Source organism: Bos indicus x Bos taurus, chromosome 10 (genome assembly GCF_003369695.1).
Source record: "Bos indicus x Bos taurus breed Angus x Brahman F1 hybrid chromosome 10, Bos_hybrid_MaternalHap_v2.0, whole genome shotgun sequence".
Lineage (NCBI taxonomy): Eukaryota > Metazoa > Chordata > Mammalia > Artiodactyla > Bovidae > Bos > Bos indicus x Bos taurus.
In genome coordinates this window covers 82,808,817-82,824,286 of record NC_040085.1, presented here as the reverse complement: position 1 = coordinate 82,824,286, position 15,470 = coordinate 82,808,817, and the positions used below count along the sequence as shown (strand labels likewise).

General features: G+C 52.1%; 1 protein-coding gene across 2 annotated transcripts in view; it reads right to left on the bottom strand.

Annotated features, from left to right (window-relative positions):
- ADCK1 (aarF domain containing kinase 1) overlaps positions 1-15,470 on the bottom strand; it is a 140,363-nt gene that overhangs the window by 39,364 nt on the left and 85,529 nt on the right. For both annotated transcript variants that reach the window (XM_027552541.1, XM_027552543.1), the window contains exon 5: positions 4,148-4,306. In XM_027552541.1, the coding sequence (XP_027408342.1) occupies positions 4,148-4,306 (159 nt within the window). The remainder of the gene's footprint in view (positions 1-4,147; positions 4,307-15,470) is intronic.

Below are 15,470 nucleotides of genomic sequence, written 5' to 3'. Positions count from 1 at the left end.
TTGGGACCCAGTCCCTCCAGGCATCTCCTGCACCAGCTCTATCAGTTACTGCTCTCCCCTGAATCTCTAAGCCCCCAACTCCGCTGCCCCTTCCTCATCAGTGACAGCCTCCGCAAGACCCCCACCTAATCCTGTGCTTAGATCTAACCACTACCCTCACTGTCCTCCACCATCCAAGGCCAAACATGGAAAGGGTAGTCTCCATTAACCGTCTCCGCTCCCTGAGTCCTCAATTCTCTTTCACCCCCACTCACCCCATCATTCCTGTTCTTCCCCAAAAACTCTAAGTCACCAAACCAAACATACTCTTTTCAGAGCTTTACTAATTTACATTCCACTTGGCAATATCAATTAATTCTGACAGACTCTGTTTTCCAAAACGACTGCAACAATGTCTCCCCCTCTAGTGCTCGTCTGGAACCATGCCATCCCCCCATCATGAGGCAGAGTCTATTCCACTGCCCCCTCAAGCCTAAGGTCAATCTAGTCAAGGCTATGGTTTTTCCAGTAGTCATGTATGGATGTGGGAGTTGGACTATAAAGAAAGCTGAGCACCGAAGAACTGATGCTTTTGTGGTGTTGATGTTGTGGTGTTGGAGAAGACTCTGGAGAGTCCCTTGGACTGCAAGGAGATCCAACCAGTCCATCCTAAAGGAGATCAGTCCTGGGTGTTCATTGGAAGGACTGATGCTGAAGCTGAAACTCCAATACTTTGGCCACCTAATGCAAAGAGCTGACTCGTTTGAAAAGACCCTGATGCTGGGAAAGATTGGGGGCAAGAGGAGAAGGGGACAGAGGATGAGATGGCTGGATGGCATCAGTGACTCAATGGACATGAGTTTGAGTAAACTCCGGGAGTTGGTGAGGGACAGGGAGGCCTGGCATGCTGCAGTCCATGGGGTTGCAAAGAGTCAGACACGACTAAGCGACTGAACTGAACTGAACAAAGCCTAGGGGGCCACTGTGACTCTCGCTCTTACCAATAAAGGAAGGAAGAAGTAATCTACATGACTGCCACACCCAGGTCATGAAACCATGATCAACTTTCAGTCTTATGCTCTTGGGACGCTTACTCTTAGAACCCAGCCGCCAGGCTGCGAGGAAGCCCACACAGGCCTTGGAAAGGCCTCCACGGAGAAGACGTGAGGCCCTGAACCCACAGCTCCAGCTGGGATCCCAGCCAACAGCCAGAACCCACTTGCCAGCCATGTGAGTGGGTCCTCCAGCTCCCCACCTGTAACCACTTAGAACTGAGATGCGTCTATCATGCCCTGCGCAGACTGCAGTCAGGAGCATAGTACTCGACTGGGGTCTTAAGCCACTCCCTTTTGAGGTGGTTCAATGTGCAGACTAGCAGTTGCATCAGTTAGGATGCTAGATAGCGGACAGAGCTCTTTTCTGACACTGTTTTTGCTGAATGCAGATGCTCAGTCCTGGTTCTCCTCTAATCCCTCTGACCATGCCTCTTTAGTTCCCTCGGGAACTCACCCTCCTGGGCACAGTCCCCAGATGACGATGTTCCTCACGGTTCTGTCTCTGCCCTCTCCCTTTTGTTTTAGTCTATGTAGCTTTTCTAATGGAGAAGGCAATGGCAACCCACTCCAGTACTCTTGCCTGGAAAATCCCATGGGTGGAGGAGCCTGGTAGGCTGCAGCCCATGGGGTCGCTAAGAGTTGGACATGACTGGGCGACTTCACTTTCACTTTTCACTTTCATGCATTGGAGAAGGAAATGGCAACCCACTCCAGTGTTCTTGCCTGGAGAGTCCCAGTGATGGTGGAGCCTGGTGGGCTGCCATCTATGGGGTCACGCAGAGTCGGACACGACTGAAGCAACGTAGCAGCAGCAGGAGCAGCGGCAGATTTTCTAAGCAATCTCAACTACTCCCCTGGATCCAGCTCCCATGAGTCTCCTTGCTGATAAATCCAGAAACCTGTATTCCCAGCCTGAATTATAGACGGGCTTCCCAGGTGGCTCAGTGCTAAAGAATTCGCCTGCCAAGCAGGAGATGGCGGGCTCGGAAAGATTCTCGGGAATAACTTCCTGGGTTGGGAAGATCCCCTACTACAGGATTCTTGCCTGGGAAATCCCACGGACAGAGAAGCCTTTTGGGCTATATAGTCCATGGGGTCGCAAACAGTCCGACATGACTTTAGTGACTAAACAACAAGAGAGATCCGGACAGCAATGTCTTATAGTACATGGTCGCTCCATCACCTACTCCGTTTGTTCTGACATCCATGCCACCCCCTTATCTCACAAGAAAGTACATTCCCCAGGCTCCCTTGCCAACCAGCTTCCAGCTAGGTTTAGTGGCATACGGGGGGACAGGAGGAAGTGAAACACCCACCACCTCAAACAGCATCTGTGGCTCCAATACCACGTGACGGACCCTATGTCCATGACCCACTCCCCTCAGGTGCCCCAGCACCTGGGATCCAGGGAACCACCTCTTCTTGTCCCTCCTCTATAAGGGTGGCAGTGGCTTCCTGCCTTGGGTGACCATCTCACCATCCCATTTGGCTTCTCAACCATTCCATCCCCAGTGAACCGCATGTTCTGTTTTAAACTCCCTCTGACATGCCTAGAACAAGTTATTTTTTCCCAACTGAACCCAGACTGATACACATGGTTAAAGGCCCCCAGGTTTAATCACAGAAGCCAGAAACATACAATTTGTTTTCATTCTGATCCACACTGGTAGCTTCCCTCAATCCATGTAAACCAAGCTGGTCACAAAGTCCTGATGCTCCCACCCCGTGAATCCACGCCTCTCCTCCGCCCCCATGACGCTGCCTTGGTTCACACCACTGCTCTCTCAGAGTGGTGCAGCAGCCCCTCAGTTGGTCTCCCTGGCTGCAGTCTTCCTGCCTCCCCCAAACATCCTCCAGACTGTTAACACACTTTTATTTCTAAGGCATGTCTGATCACGATGTTTCCCTGATTAAAATTCTTAAATGGTTCCCCACTGACTGCAGGAGAAAATCAGATCTGCTCGGTTCCCCAGTAAATACATATTTACTATGTGTTCCACCCTATACCTGAGCCTGGAACCCAAGGACCTCTGTGTTCCATCCTGCCTACCTTCCCAGCTTCGCCTGCACCCACACCCAGCTCAAACCATCTGAACCAGCTGACACTCTCCACGTGCACCCTGCTCCCCTAAGACTCGAGACCTTCAGCTGGGTCACCCTTCCGCTGTCCAGCAGTCTCGTGGGCGCCTCGGTGAAGCCCCTCTGATGCCCCCATCAGTCCAGGCTCCACGGCACCTTGCCAACACCCCTTAGATGGAGCTCACAGTCGAGGACTGTTTGTGTTCAGGTCTCCACTAAATTGGGGGGCAGGCTGTCCGAGGATGAAGAGGCAGGTCGCTCACTCGCGTGTCCTATGCACCTATCAGGTTTAGTCAGAGAGCTGCAAGAATAAACTAAGTGTTCAAAGTGAGGACAGGGAACCAAGGAAAGGGAAAGGAAGCAGGGGAACATGCTGGCAGGGTTAGCAGACTGCGGACCTCCCCTGGGGCTGCTGGCTATGGCCCAAGCCTTGGCCACTCTCCCTTTCCCCTTGCTCGAGGCAGGGAGCTAGAAAAGTCCAGAAGCATAGGATCCACTAGAGCTGTCTCAGGGCCACTTCAGGGCATGCGCGTTTGCTCGTGCAGAACAAATATCAGGGAAGCAAAGGAGCGCTCTGCATAAACATTTCTATGTGATCTCCGTGTCATGTTCAAACTCCTTGGCTGACCACATGCTCCCGTTCGTTATAATGGACCAGATTAGGATGTGGCCTTTTCTACCCCCAAGGAAATCACCTATTTGGGTCACCTCATCTCTACAATATGCCACCCCCCGCCACAAGTTCTCCTTGGCCCCAGCAGTTGCTCACGTGTTCTGAGACCATCCACAGACAATTCCCAGGAATGAATCAAAACAATTCCCAGGAATGAATCAAAAATCGGCCAACCCAGCCATGGGTCCCCGGGTCGCAGCGCTGTCATGACATCTTTGTGATCTCAAGCTCTCCTCTCCCGCTCTGTGATTCAGAGGCCCACACTCCAGCCCATAGGCCTTCCACCAGTTTCACTGGGACTGCCCAGATCCCAGGGAAACATAGAATGAGGATGAAGGGAGGGGAGGAGGAAGGCTCTCACCTCCATCAGAAGAATATCCTTTGAGCTCTGAGCCTGCACCTTCGGGTGCTGGACCTTCACGGCCACTGTCCGCCCATCACGCAGCACAGCCTTGTGGACCTGGGCCAGGGAGGCCGCTCCCAGAGGGGTGTCGTCAAAGCTCAGGAACAAATCCTGAATCTGTCAAGAGAGGACAAGAGAGGACAGAGCAGTTACGAGGACTCAACTCACTTAGAGGGATGGGGGGAGGATGGCCCAGGGCCTCCGCCAGCGGTGGCAAATGCCTCCATGACAGACTTCTCCTCTCTCAGCTGCTTTGCCTGGGTCCTTTGCAGCCATGGAAATTCACACACACCTGTCCTCACTCAGGAAGTGAGACAGAAAACACATGTGGAGGACGTGACTTACCTGTGCTTGGAAACCCAGCGCATCTCCACTTAAAGCCAAAAAAGTGCCATCTAGAATGTCCAAGATTATGCATCATCCATCCATTTAATCACCTACCATTGGACCTCCAGGGGCTTCCCTGGTGGCTCAAACAGTAAAGAATCTGCCTGCAAGGCATGAGACCCAGGTTCGATCCCTGGGTCAGGAAGATCCCCTGGAGAAGGGAATGGCCAGCCATCCCAGTATTCTTGCCTGGAGAATCCCATGGACAGAGGAGCCTGGTGGACTATCGTCCATGGGGTTGCAAAGACTCAGACGTGACTAAGCAATGAACACTTGCACCACATGTGCCTCCAAGGCTCTCACATATGGATACACTCAAATGTTAACAGAACCTGGGCTAGGGCAGCTCAAGACAGGGCATCAGATGGAAGACGTTTCAACCCCGCCAACTTGGAAAGCTCAAGGACACGTGGGCTGCAGGCTCCAAACCCAGCAATGACCACTTGTTGCTGCCTGAGCCTCGACGTGGGTCCCCAAGTTCACTCCTGACCTGGCTCCCTGACAGAGCTCCCAGGCTGCAGACCAGAGCTGGGCTTTTGGTCTTCACCGGTGATGCCATGCCAGGAGTCCTGGGCAATACCCGTCCTCTGTGCCTCACTTGCTCTACGAATCAGACCATATACCCCATGTTCTTGCATCTCCTCTTCCCTTCTTCCTGGACTTCCCTGGTGGCTCAGACGGTAAAGCGTCTGCCTACAATGTGGGAGACCCAGGTTCAATCCCTAGGTCATAAAGATCTCCTGGAGAAGGAAATGGCAACCCACTCCAATGTTCTTGCCTGGAAGATCCCATGGATGGAGGAGCCTGGTAGGCTTACAGTTCATGGGGTTGCAAAGAGTCAGACAGGACTAAGCAACTTCACTTTCCCTTCTTCCTTCCCCCTGCTTCCCTCTTAGAAATGCCATCCCAGTTCTCCTGAAGGAAAAGGTCTTTCTGACTTGAGTGGTTGGTTATCAGCTAAACAGTCTAGATAGGAATATTCTCCCAGATGGGAAGGAGGGCCCCAAAAGCCTCTTGCAGAATTTCCCCAGGGCAGAAATCTTTGTCCCCTCCATTTCTTGAGTCCCCTGGATAGCCTCACAATTCTGGAAAAGCAGACATTCACATGCACACATACACACACCCCTGTGTGTATGTCTCACACACCTCCCCTCCTCCTCACGCCAGGGTCTCGTGCCAAGGTTGATGTAGCCCCCGGCCCCCACTGCCTTGCTTTGTCCCCCTTCTGCAGTGGCCACTCCACGCTGCCCCCCAGCCCCTCGCCTCTCCTTGGACTTCGGAGGTTCACAGGACCCACGGCCTCCCCTACCCCATCCCTTTGTTTGCTAGGCCGCACCATCACTCTGCTAATCTCCTCTCATAAATCACTCCCTCCAGTCCTGTCATCATTTTTGTAGCTTTCACTGACTCCATGCCATTTGTCAATATCCTGCGGGGGCCAAAGGTCCAGGCAAACGCGGGAGGGGCCTCCCCTCTTCTGTCACGGGCAATGCGTCCAGACTGGCTTCCCGTCCCCCTCCTTCCTCACTTTGTTCCTCTCCTTAGCGCCCCCTTCCCCAACCATGCAACCTGTCTTTTTCCCTCCTTCTTGAGTTCTGGGCTCCCTGAGGGCCAGTTCCTCCCCACACCGTCACCCTGAATCACCTGGGGTCTCTCCACACAAGAACCCGTTATCCTGGGCCTGGGCGTAGACTAAGAACGACGGGACCACCCGCCCTCCATCCCGCATTAGAACAGCAGCTCCAAACAGGCAGCGATCTTCTTTCTGTTTTGTTCGCTGCTGACTTCCTTGCACTTAGAACAGGACAGGAACTGTCGGTGCTAAACGTGTAAAAGCATGTGTCGGGAGTAGGGTTTACCTGCGGGCATCCCACCTGTTACTCCAGGGTGGGTGTGAGACCCTGGCCTGCTGAGTCAGAGCCCCGGGGACCGCGGGCCATCCTGATTAGATCAGAGGCGGACACATGACCCAGCTGGTCCAATCAGACTCAACTGTTCAGTTTGACCGGTAGAAGGGCTTTTCCTTCTTGCTGTTCAACCCGAAGCTAAAAACTGAACTTGAAGTCTGGAGCTACCAGGGGTCACACAGTAGAAACAAAGAGGAGAGCCAAGCCTGGAAAGAGTGAGTCCCGGTCACACTGGTCCTAGCCACGCCTCGGTGCCCACCCCATAATATCTTTTTTTTTTTTTGCTGAAGGCAGTGTGAGTTGTTTTCTGTCACACACAACTGAAGGGGCCCTGACTGACGCAGTGTGCACTCAGGCCCCAGCTGGAATAGATGAAAGGAACCTGGGCATGGTGCCCGGTGCCCCCCAAGAGGCTCTGTACGTGTGAGTCCCATCCCCTCCCCACCCTCTTGCTGGGACTGAAATCCAGAAACAGAAGGGAGGTGGGGTTTCAGAAATGCTCCCATCCATTACATAATGGCAACCACACCACTTCCCAGGAAGCCCTCTGGTAATTCCTGAAGGAGCACCAAGGAGAAGGCTTTTCTGGAAAAAAAAAAAAAAAAGCTGTGAACTCAGACCCTCACCTCTGGCAGCTAGACTGGGCCAATCTCCCCACTACAAGGAGGTCTTGGGGGTCATCCGAGCCTACCCCCACCCCAAGCCTCTGCCTGGCTCCCTGGGAACATTTTGCTCATGCTCTGAGAAGGACAACCAGTCTTCGAATCCGTGTCATTGCAGGGACGTTGCAGAGTCACTGCAACTGAAGATTGACATGGCATCCCTAGGGCTGTGTGTCCAGAAGAGCTGCCAAGAGCGGGGAGGGGCAGGAGGAGGGGGGAACCGGCCAGGGCAAGCAGAGCCCAGCCTCCAGGTGAGAGGAAGGCAGGTCTCCCACAGCCCCTGGGAATGGGGAGGGGGCCTTCTACAATCCCCTGCTCCCGCCACCGGCTGGAATGGGGGGCAATCCCAGGACCACCCAAGCCCAGGTGCCAATTCGGCACCCTGAACGAGGCCAAACTGTGAGGACTTGCCCAAATCCCCCATTTGACCAGTGGAAGCAGAGGCGAGGGAAGCGAGGGTGCACCAGTCATGGGGCTCAGGGAACCTGCTGGACAGATGGCCCGCCCCACCCACCCCTGCCCCCCACCGCCTCCTGGGGCCCCTGGAGCCACCCTTCTCCCCTCTATCAGCAAGCAAATCACACACCCACACCCCACTGTGCTTAAACACACACACACACACACCCATTAATTGATTGCTAGTGAATGTTCCTAGCTGGCTTATAAAAAAGGTAATTAAAGATTGGTACTACAGCCTGTAATTAAATATGAATAAAGTATCTCTAAATGGAACCTTGATTCAAAGTGTTCACTGAAAGTACTTTATGCTGATAGAGAATAAGGAAAAATAGACCCTGTCCCGAAAGCAGAATTATACCCCCCATGCAGCTGAAACAAACGCCACCCCCCTCCAATCAGGCCTCATCCCCCCAGCCCTTTCAGCAGAAAACCATTAGCAGAAACAAACTGCACCATTTGCAGCAATTAGATTCAAGCAGGGCCCTCAGCTGCCTCCAGTCACTCGCAGGAACCTGTCTCCCTTTCTAAGGCTTCCTTTCCCCTGTGCTCTCATTTCTTCCCCTCTGGGTCTGGCGGCAAAATCAATTAAGTAAAACAACTACATTTTAAAATGACTAGTTATGTGCTTTTTAATTACTGTCGGCCCATGATTCAAATACATCGATGTCCCTGTCTGGAAAAGGAAAAATAATCAGAAAGAAAGTTGCTCTAGTTTTGTATGATGTGTGTGTCCGTGTGTGTGTGTGTTGGGGAGTTTATGGACATCAGAAAGGCCAGAAAAAACATGTCACCCCTAGGGGGTTAGCTGACCAGAGGCTCAGGTTAAGACTTTGTAACACGAATATATGAGATGCTGCTGCTGCTGCTAAGTCGCTTCAGTCGTGTCTGACTCTGTGCGACCCCATAGACGGCAGCCCACCAGGCTTCTCCATCCCTGGGATTCTCCAGGCAAGAACACTGGAGTGGGTTGCCATTTCCTTCTCCAATGCATAAAAGTGAAAAAGTGAAAGTGAAGTCGCTCAGTCGTGTCCAACTCTTAGCAACCCCATGGACTGCAGCCTACTGGTAGGCTGGCTCCTCCATCCATGGGATTTTCCAGGCAAGAGTACTGGAGTGGGGTGCCTTTGCCTTCTCTGATATGAAATGATGGATGTTAACTAAATTTACTGCCATAATCATTTCACAATATATGTAAGTCAAACCATCACGCTGTACACCTTAAACTATACAGTGAGGAGTATCAATTACATCTCAATAAAACTGGAAGGAAAAAGATGTCAGCAGACTGGCTTCAGCTGAGGTCCAAGAGTCGAGAGACCACATGACATGATACCCCAGTCCAGGGCAGAGTGACTCCCAAGAACATCAGCCAGGAGGAGTCCCTCGAAGCCAGGTTACTGGGCAATGTTTCCAAAATGCCACACCGAGTAGCCAAGTGCTGGCCAGGCCCTCATTCAGCCTAAAATAAGGAGGCAGGAAGTCAGGATCTTTGGAGAAGCCTCAACAATGATCCCTGGGGAGAGTTCCACTTGGGTCTCTCAGCCAGCCCCACCAAAGCCTACAGCCTGCCAGTCTCGTGAGGACTGGTGCATCAGTCACAGGGTGGGGAATGTCCCAGATTATCGAGGATGGTCCAATAGAAAATATCCTCTCCTGTTGACCCCACACTCATTCACCTCAGACCTCTTCTGGATTCAGAAACGACATCCCCATATGATAAAGCTAACAAGTTGAACAGACCCTGAACAGGCCAGCTCTAGAAAGAAGCAAATCCAGGCCTTGATGCCGGGGCCAGGCAGTTCCTAGTGAGGAGCCAGGACGACTGCCCAGGGCACCTGAGCAGGTTACCATGGCATCAGCAGCAAACGACATCTGGCTCTCGCCCTCTTGAGATGGCCCACCCCACACCTGGCTGGGTGCCAGCAGCCTTTGGCTGCCGCCTGATGGGGAGAAGGACAAGTCCCCGTGCTAATGAAGTGGCAGGAGTGAACGGTACCCACCCCAGCCTGAGGCAGACAGCAGAGCCCTAGCTGGCTAGAACTGCAAAACACTGTCCAAGCCTGCCTTGGAGAGGAAATCCATTGCCCCCTCTGGGCAGCATTTCCCAGGAGCCTGCCCCCAGAATCCCTACATCTCACAGTTGCCCCATCAACTGCTACCCCAGTTGCTGCAATTCCTGCCCCTTGAGTAGGGGCTGGACTTAATGACCATGACTCCTAACAAAGAGCACGTAGAGGAAAGGACAATGTCCAGTTTCCAACTGTCACTGTGATGTCCTCCTTGCTTTCTCTCCTGGAATGCTTGCCTGGGGGAAAGCAAGCTGCCGTGTCACGAGGCCCCTCCAGCAATCTGTGGAGAGGCCCCCGTGGTAAGGAACCGAGGCCTCCTGCTGACCGTGGGCCATCTTGAAGGCAGCTCCTCCCTCCCCACTCAGGCCTTCCGATGCCTGCACCCCAGCTGACATCTTGACTAGAACCTCATGAAGAGACTGAGCCAAAGCCATCCAGCGAGTCATCCCCAAGTTCCTGACCCGCAGAGACCCTAAAACATCAGAACCCTGTTGTTTTAAGGCACTGTGTTTATGGGTAATTTGTTATGCAGCAGTAGCTGATTAATGGACCCCAAGCACACCCTGCCAGACATCACTAATCAATCACAGCTTCACTCCTGCTGGGTCCAGATGATGCCTCAAAATCTCTCTCAACCCTGAGCTCCAGGCAGCCACTACCAACTGACCAGAGTTAGCATATGAGATGAAACCATCTGCCATTCCTTAGCCTAAGATAGAGGGTGAGACAGTTGGATGGCATCATGGACTCAATGCATACGAAGTGGAGCAAACTCTGGGAGATGGTGGAGGACAAAGAAGCCTGGCGAGCAGCAGTCCATGGGGTCGCAAAGACCTGGACACGACTGAGCAACTGAACAACAAGTCTAAGCCAATCAGTCAACAAATATGTACATGACAGAAACCCCGGTAGGAACATGGGCCAACAAAACAGGCAGTCCCGAGCCATGAGGAGACCTTGGTCCAGCAGAATGTCCTACTGGAAGAAGGCAACAGCCTCTGAAAAACACAGCTGCATTCTAGCAGGACCTGCTGGAGAGGGTGCCCCCTTCCCAGTGTGCTTCACCCAACCCCAAGGGACCTTCTGGCAAGGTAAGCAGAGGGGACCTCCAACACCACCATACAGATCCTGGGGGGCCAGGGGAGAGGACAGGGCATCCAACTGTCTCTCCGTCTCCCCACTCAACAGCTGCCCTGCCTCAAGGTGGGGGCACCCCCATCTCCAGCTGCCAACTCAGAACAATTTATTATAACAAAAATCACATCAACAATAACAGCTCAAGGACACCTAGATCCTTTCATGGAAGTTGTGTTCTCTCTGGGGTTCTAAAAGATCAAAGCGTCGGTTCTGCAGAGCTGTTACTTACTGCTACTGCCAAGCTGGGCCAACAGCAGAGCTTGAGGCCCTTCTCAACAAGGGTCACCCCCAGAAATAACAAAACATCATTCCTGTTGAAATTCTTGCAAGGAGGCTGGCACAACACTCAACTCTTACCAATTTGCTGAAGAGCCTCCAGGTACAGGGTAATCATCTATCGGGCTTTGCCAAGGGGATCACAAGTCAGACTAAGCTTCTTTTTTCCTGCAGGATGGTGACAAGTAGCTGACAGAAAGAGAAGCAAGAAGCCAGGGGCAGCCACACCCTAGGAAAGCCATGGTGTGTTCCCTAGGAATGCCCACCTGCCGGCCAGGACAGTCAGATCCAAGAGGCAGCAAGGCATAGTGATTTCAATGCAAGCTCAAGGTCAAACTGCCCTGACTCAAATTCTGGCTCCAAGGTGCATCAGTTTGGGCAGTGACATAACCCTTCAGTGCCTCAGCTTTCTCATCTGTAAAATGGGAATTTTGGTACCTACCTCATAGTATTATATGAAACATCATACATAAAGAGTCTAGGATAGAGCCGAAGAAGACCCCCCAGTAATGGTAGCAAGAGTAGTGGGTACTCCATCTGAGGTCTCCACAAAGAGCACATGGTCTAATGAAAAGGGCATTGGAACAAGGAGGCTGTCAGGTAGGCTCTATGAGCAAGTGAAAGCCACCATCCTCTTTCACCTGAAGACTCCTAACTGGTCTGCCCATTCGTGTTCCTTTCTCTGCCAAGCCCTCTTCCACATACAGCTCAGGTGAGTTTTTCCAAACATGAGCTGATCATGCCATGTCTCCCTGCTTCCAACACATCAGCAGCTTCCCAGGGTCAAGATCCTCAGCATGACCCACAGGGGCTGACCTTGCCTACCTCTCCTGCCCCTTCTCCTCTTTCTGGCCCCCTCCAGCTCTCTCTGCCCTGAACAGAAGGCCTCTTTTGATGACCAGCGCACTCCCCACCTGTCCACTGCAGGGCCTTTGCACATGCCATCCTCTCTGCCTAGAAGGAATGAATAGGAATTCCTCCTCGAGGGAATTCCTACTCATCCTTCAAATCACAGCTCGACGGTCACCTCGTGTACAATCTCAGAACTCACTGCCCTCCTCAGTAGCCATCACACAGTTGCACTTTGCCTCAGTTTATATTTGCTGCATCTCCCTCTTCCCATGCAGATGAGAGACTTCTGCTCCTGCTCAGCATTGCCATCAAGGCACCTGGCACATAACTGCAGAATGAATGGAGGTGAGGTTTTAATGTCCCCATTCTCTTCCTGGCGAGGGGTCTCCAGGCCTTCCAGCTGATCTGGGGCAGCTAAAGTGGCTACGGTTCCCTCAAGGTGGCTGGGCACCTTGAGCGCTGTGGGTGGAGGGACTCTATGGAAATGTTGTGATAATAATGATTAATAAAAAGCAGATAAACACCCAGTGTGGCTGGCCAGCCCCGGGAAGCCATCCATTACATCTGTCATTCATTAGCGGTGGGGGGGAGGGTGCAGTCCAATCAGATCTCCTCAGTTTAAGCAAACCTTCTGTAAATTGTAGGCTGCAGGCGCTGACATTTGATAAATTATTCTTCATAATCCGCCGTGGGCTGTCATAAATCTAATCTTTCCACGTTCCCCATCTTAATAACTTGTCCAGCCACACAGGGTGACAGGTCTATGTCTCTGCCTGTGATAGAGATCTCTGGGGTAGCAAGACCAGAGATCCCAGGCAATGCAGTGTGACGTTGAGGACCCCCCCACCAACCCACAGCCAGGGCAGGTATCCCCTAGATGATCAGAGTGCAGAGATGATGAGTTGTCTGTGGAGATGAGAAGTGTCTGGGCGGGGGTGGGGAGTGGGGGTGGGGGGTTTAGGGCTGTGCCAAATGTTCACATCCCATCACAGCACCCAGACACAGGGGGTGCCAGGAACTCAGACCCAAGACCCGGACAGGCTGAGCTCTACGCCCTCCACTGCAAGCCTGCTCATGTGAGGACTCACCACTTCTTCCTGGAACTCAAGCTTGGCCAGAATAAGGGATGTCACAATATCTTTGCTCCGTGGGGGCTGAATGTTTAACCATGGGAAATTCCTTGTATTTGCATAGTCTTTGCTGCTCTTATGTAATTCCCTACCCTCTCTTGAGGTTAGGTAGAGGAGATATCACTGCCCCCATTGCACACAGGAGAACATAGCCCCTAAAGGTCACTCATTTGTTTATCCAACAAATGCTCACTGAATGACTGCCATGTGCAGGGCCCCTGGACTAGTCACTGGGGACCCGGATGGGGAGAATGAGTCCTAACTGGGTACGGCCACCCCGCCCTGGAGTCACTACTGGAACGTCAGGTCCAGTAGGGAGACAGGAATTAATTATGAAATCACAAAGAAATAGGAGCCTGTGCTCAGAGGGTTAAACCTGGGCTGGGAGAACTTCTTAGAGGAGGTAACAAAGAGCTGAGCTCTGAAGGATGAGGAACCAGTTAATCAACTGAAGAAAGGAAGCAGGAGCGTTCTAGGTAGAGGGGCAGCCTGTGTAAACCATGAATAAAGGGAGTACGTTATGGCAACAGGAGACAGCCAGAGACAGGAGGATCTGCAGCCCCTAACCAGACTTGGGGGAAACCACACACAGTCCTGGCTGAGCCCGGCTACCGGAGCAGAGGTTAGGAACACCAGCCACTGCCTGCTATTGCAGCCCACAAGCAAAGAATACTCTTTCACATTTCAAGTGGGGAAGATCAAAAGAATAATACTTCATGACATGTGCAAGTTACATGAAACTCAATTTCCACACCCATGAATAAAGTTTTATTGGGACCCAGCATGCCCATTCATTCCTTACTGTCTACAGGCGCTGTCATCCTAGAATGGAAGAAGAGTCAGTCACTGCCACAGAAAGTATGTGGCCTGAAAAACCTAAGCTGTTTACCATCTGGCCCTGTGGTAGGCAGAAAAATGCCCCTCTCTAAGGACAGATGACTCACCGATGCAATGTTCGTGATCATGGGCAAACTTCTGGAGACGGACAGGGAGGGACAGGAAGGCCTGGCGTGCTGCAGTTCATGGGGTCGCAAGGAGTCGCATACGACTAGGCGACTGAACAACAAAGATGTCCCTGTCTCCGTCTCCAAAGATGTGATGAAATTAAGGCTCTTGAGATGGGACAGTGTCCTGAATTCCCATGTGGACCTAGTGCAATGGATATAAGGGTCCTTATGTCGATAAAAGGGAAGCAGAAGGGCCAGTATTAGAGCAAAGATGTGAAAAGGAATGAGGTGAAAGCATGACAGAGAGTGAAACTTAGAGACGCTTCGCTGCTGGCTTTGAAGATGAAGGAAGGGGCCACGAGCCAAGAATGTTCAGTTCAGTTCAGTTCAGTCGCTCAGTCGTGTCCAACTCTTTCTGACCCCATGAACCTCAGCATGCCAGGCCTCCCTGTCCATCACCACCTCCTGGAGTCCACCCAAACCCATGTCCATCGAGTCAGTGCTGCCATTCAACCATCTCATCCTCTGTCGTCCCCTTCTCCTCCTGCCTTCAATCTTCCCCAGCAACAGGGTCTTTTCAAATGAGTTAGCTCTTCGCATCAGGTGGCCAAAGTATTGGAGTTTCAGCTTTAACATCAGTCCTTCCAATGAACACTCAGGACTGATCTCCTTTAGGATGGACTGGTTGGATCTCCTTGCAGTCCAAGGGACTCTCAAGAGTCTCCTCCAACACCACAGTTCAAAAGCATCGATTCTTCGGCACTCAGCTTTCTTTATAGTCCAACTCTCACATCCATACATGACCAGCTATATAAGCTGGAGAAGACAAGGAAAGAGAGTCTTCCCTCAAGCCTCCAGAAGGAATGCCAGCACCTGCATTTTAGGGCTTCTGACTTAGTCGGGAAGATGCCCTGGAGGAGGGCATGGCAACCCACTCCAGTACTGTTGCCTGGAGAATCCCATGGACAGAGGAGCTGGCAGGCTATAGTCCATAAGGTTGCAGAGTCGGACACGACTGAAGTGACTTAGCATGACGCACAGGACAGTAATATAATAAATGTATATTGCTTTAAGCTACTAAATCCAAGGTAATTTGTTATAGCAGCAATAGGAATCTAAAACAGGCCCTGAAATAGAGCTAGTGTAACACTCTCAGTGTATGTCAGTTTTTATTCTTTTTCCTGCATTTCCCAGGATAGAGGTGGGGCTAGAACACTGGAGACTGTGACAAAGAGATGCACCGGTAGTGTGGGGAACCCAGGTCAAGTGCAAACCCTGAGACGTGAACCAGGAAGGGCACGTCACGACTTCCGGTTCTGCTGCGCCAGGGCGAACACCTAGAACCAGTCCTGTCCTCACCCACGTTCCAGGGCAGGGCGCTCTCTGCTCCCCCAGCTGCCTCCAACGTTCCCTCCCAGCCCTCAGGTCAAACCCTAATACCTGGATCAGCCTCTC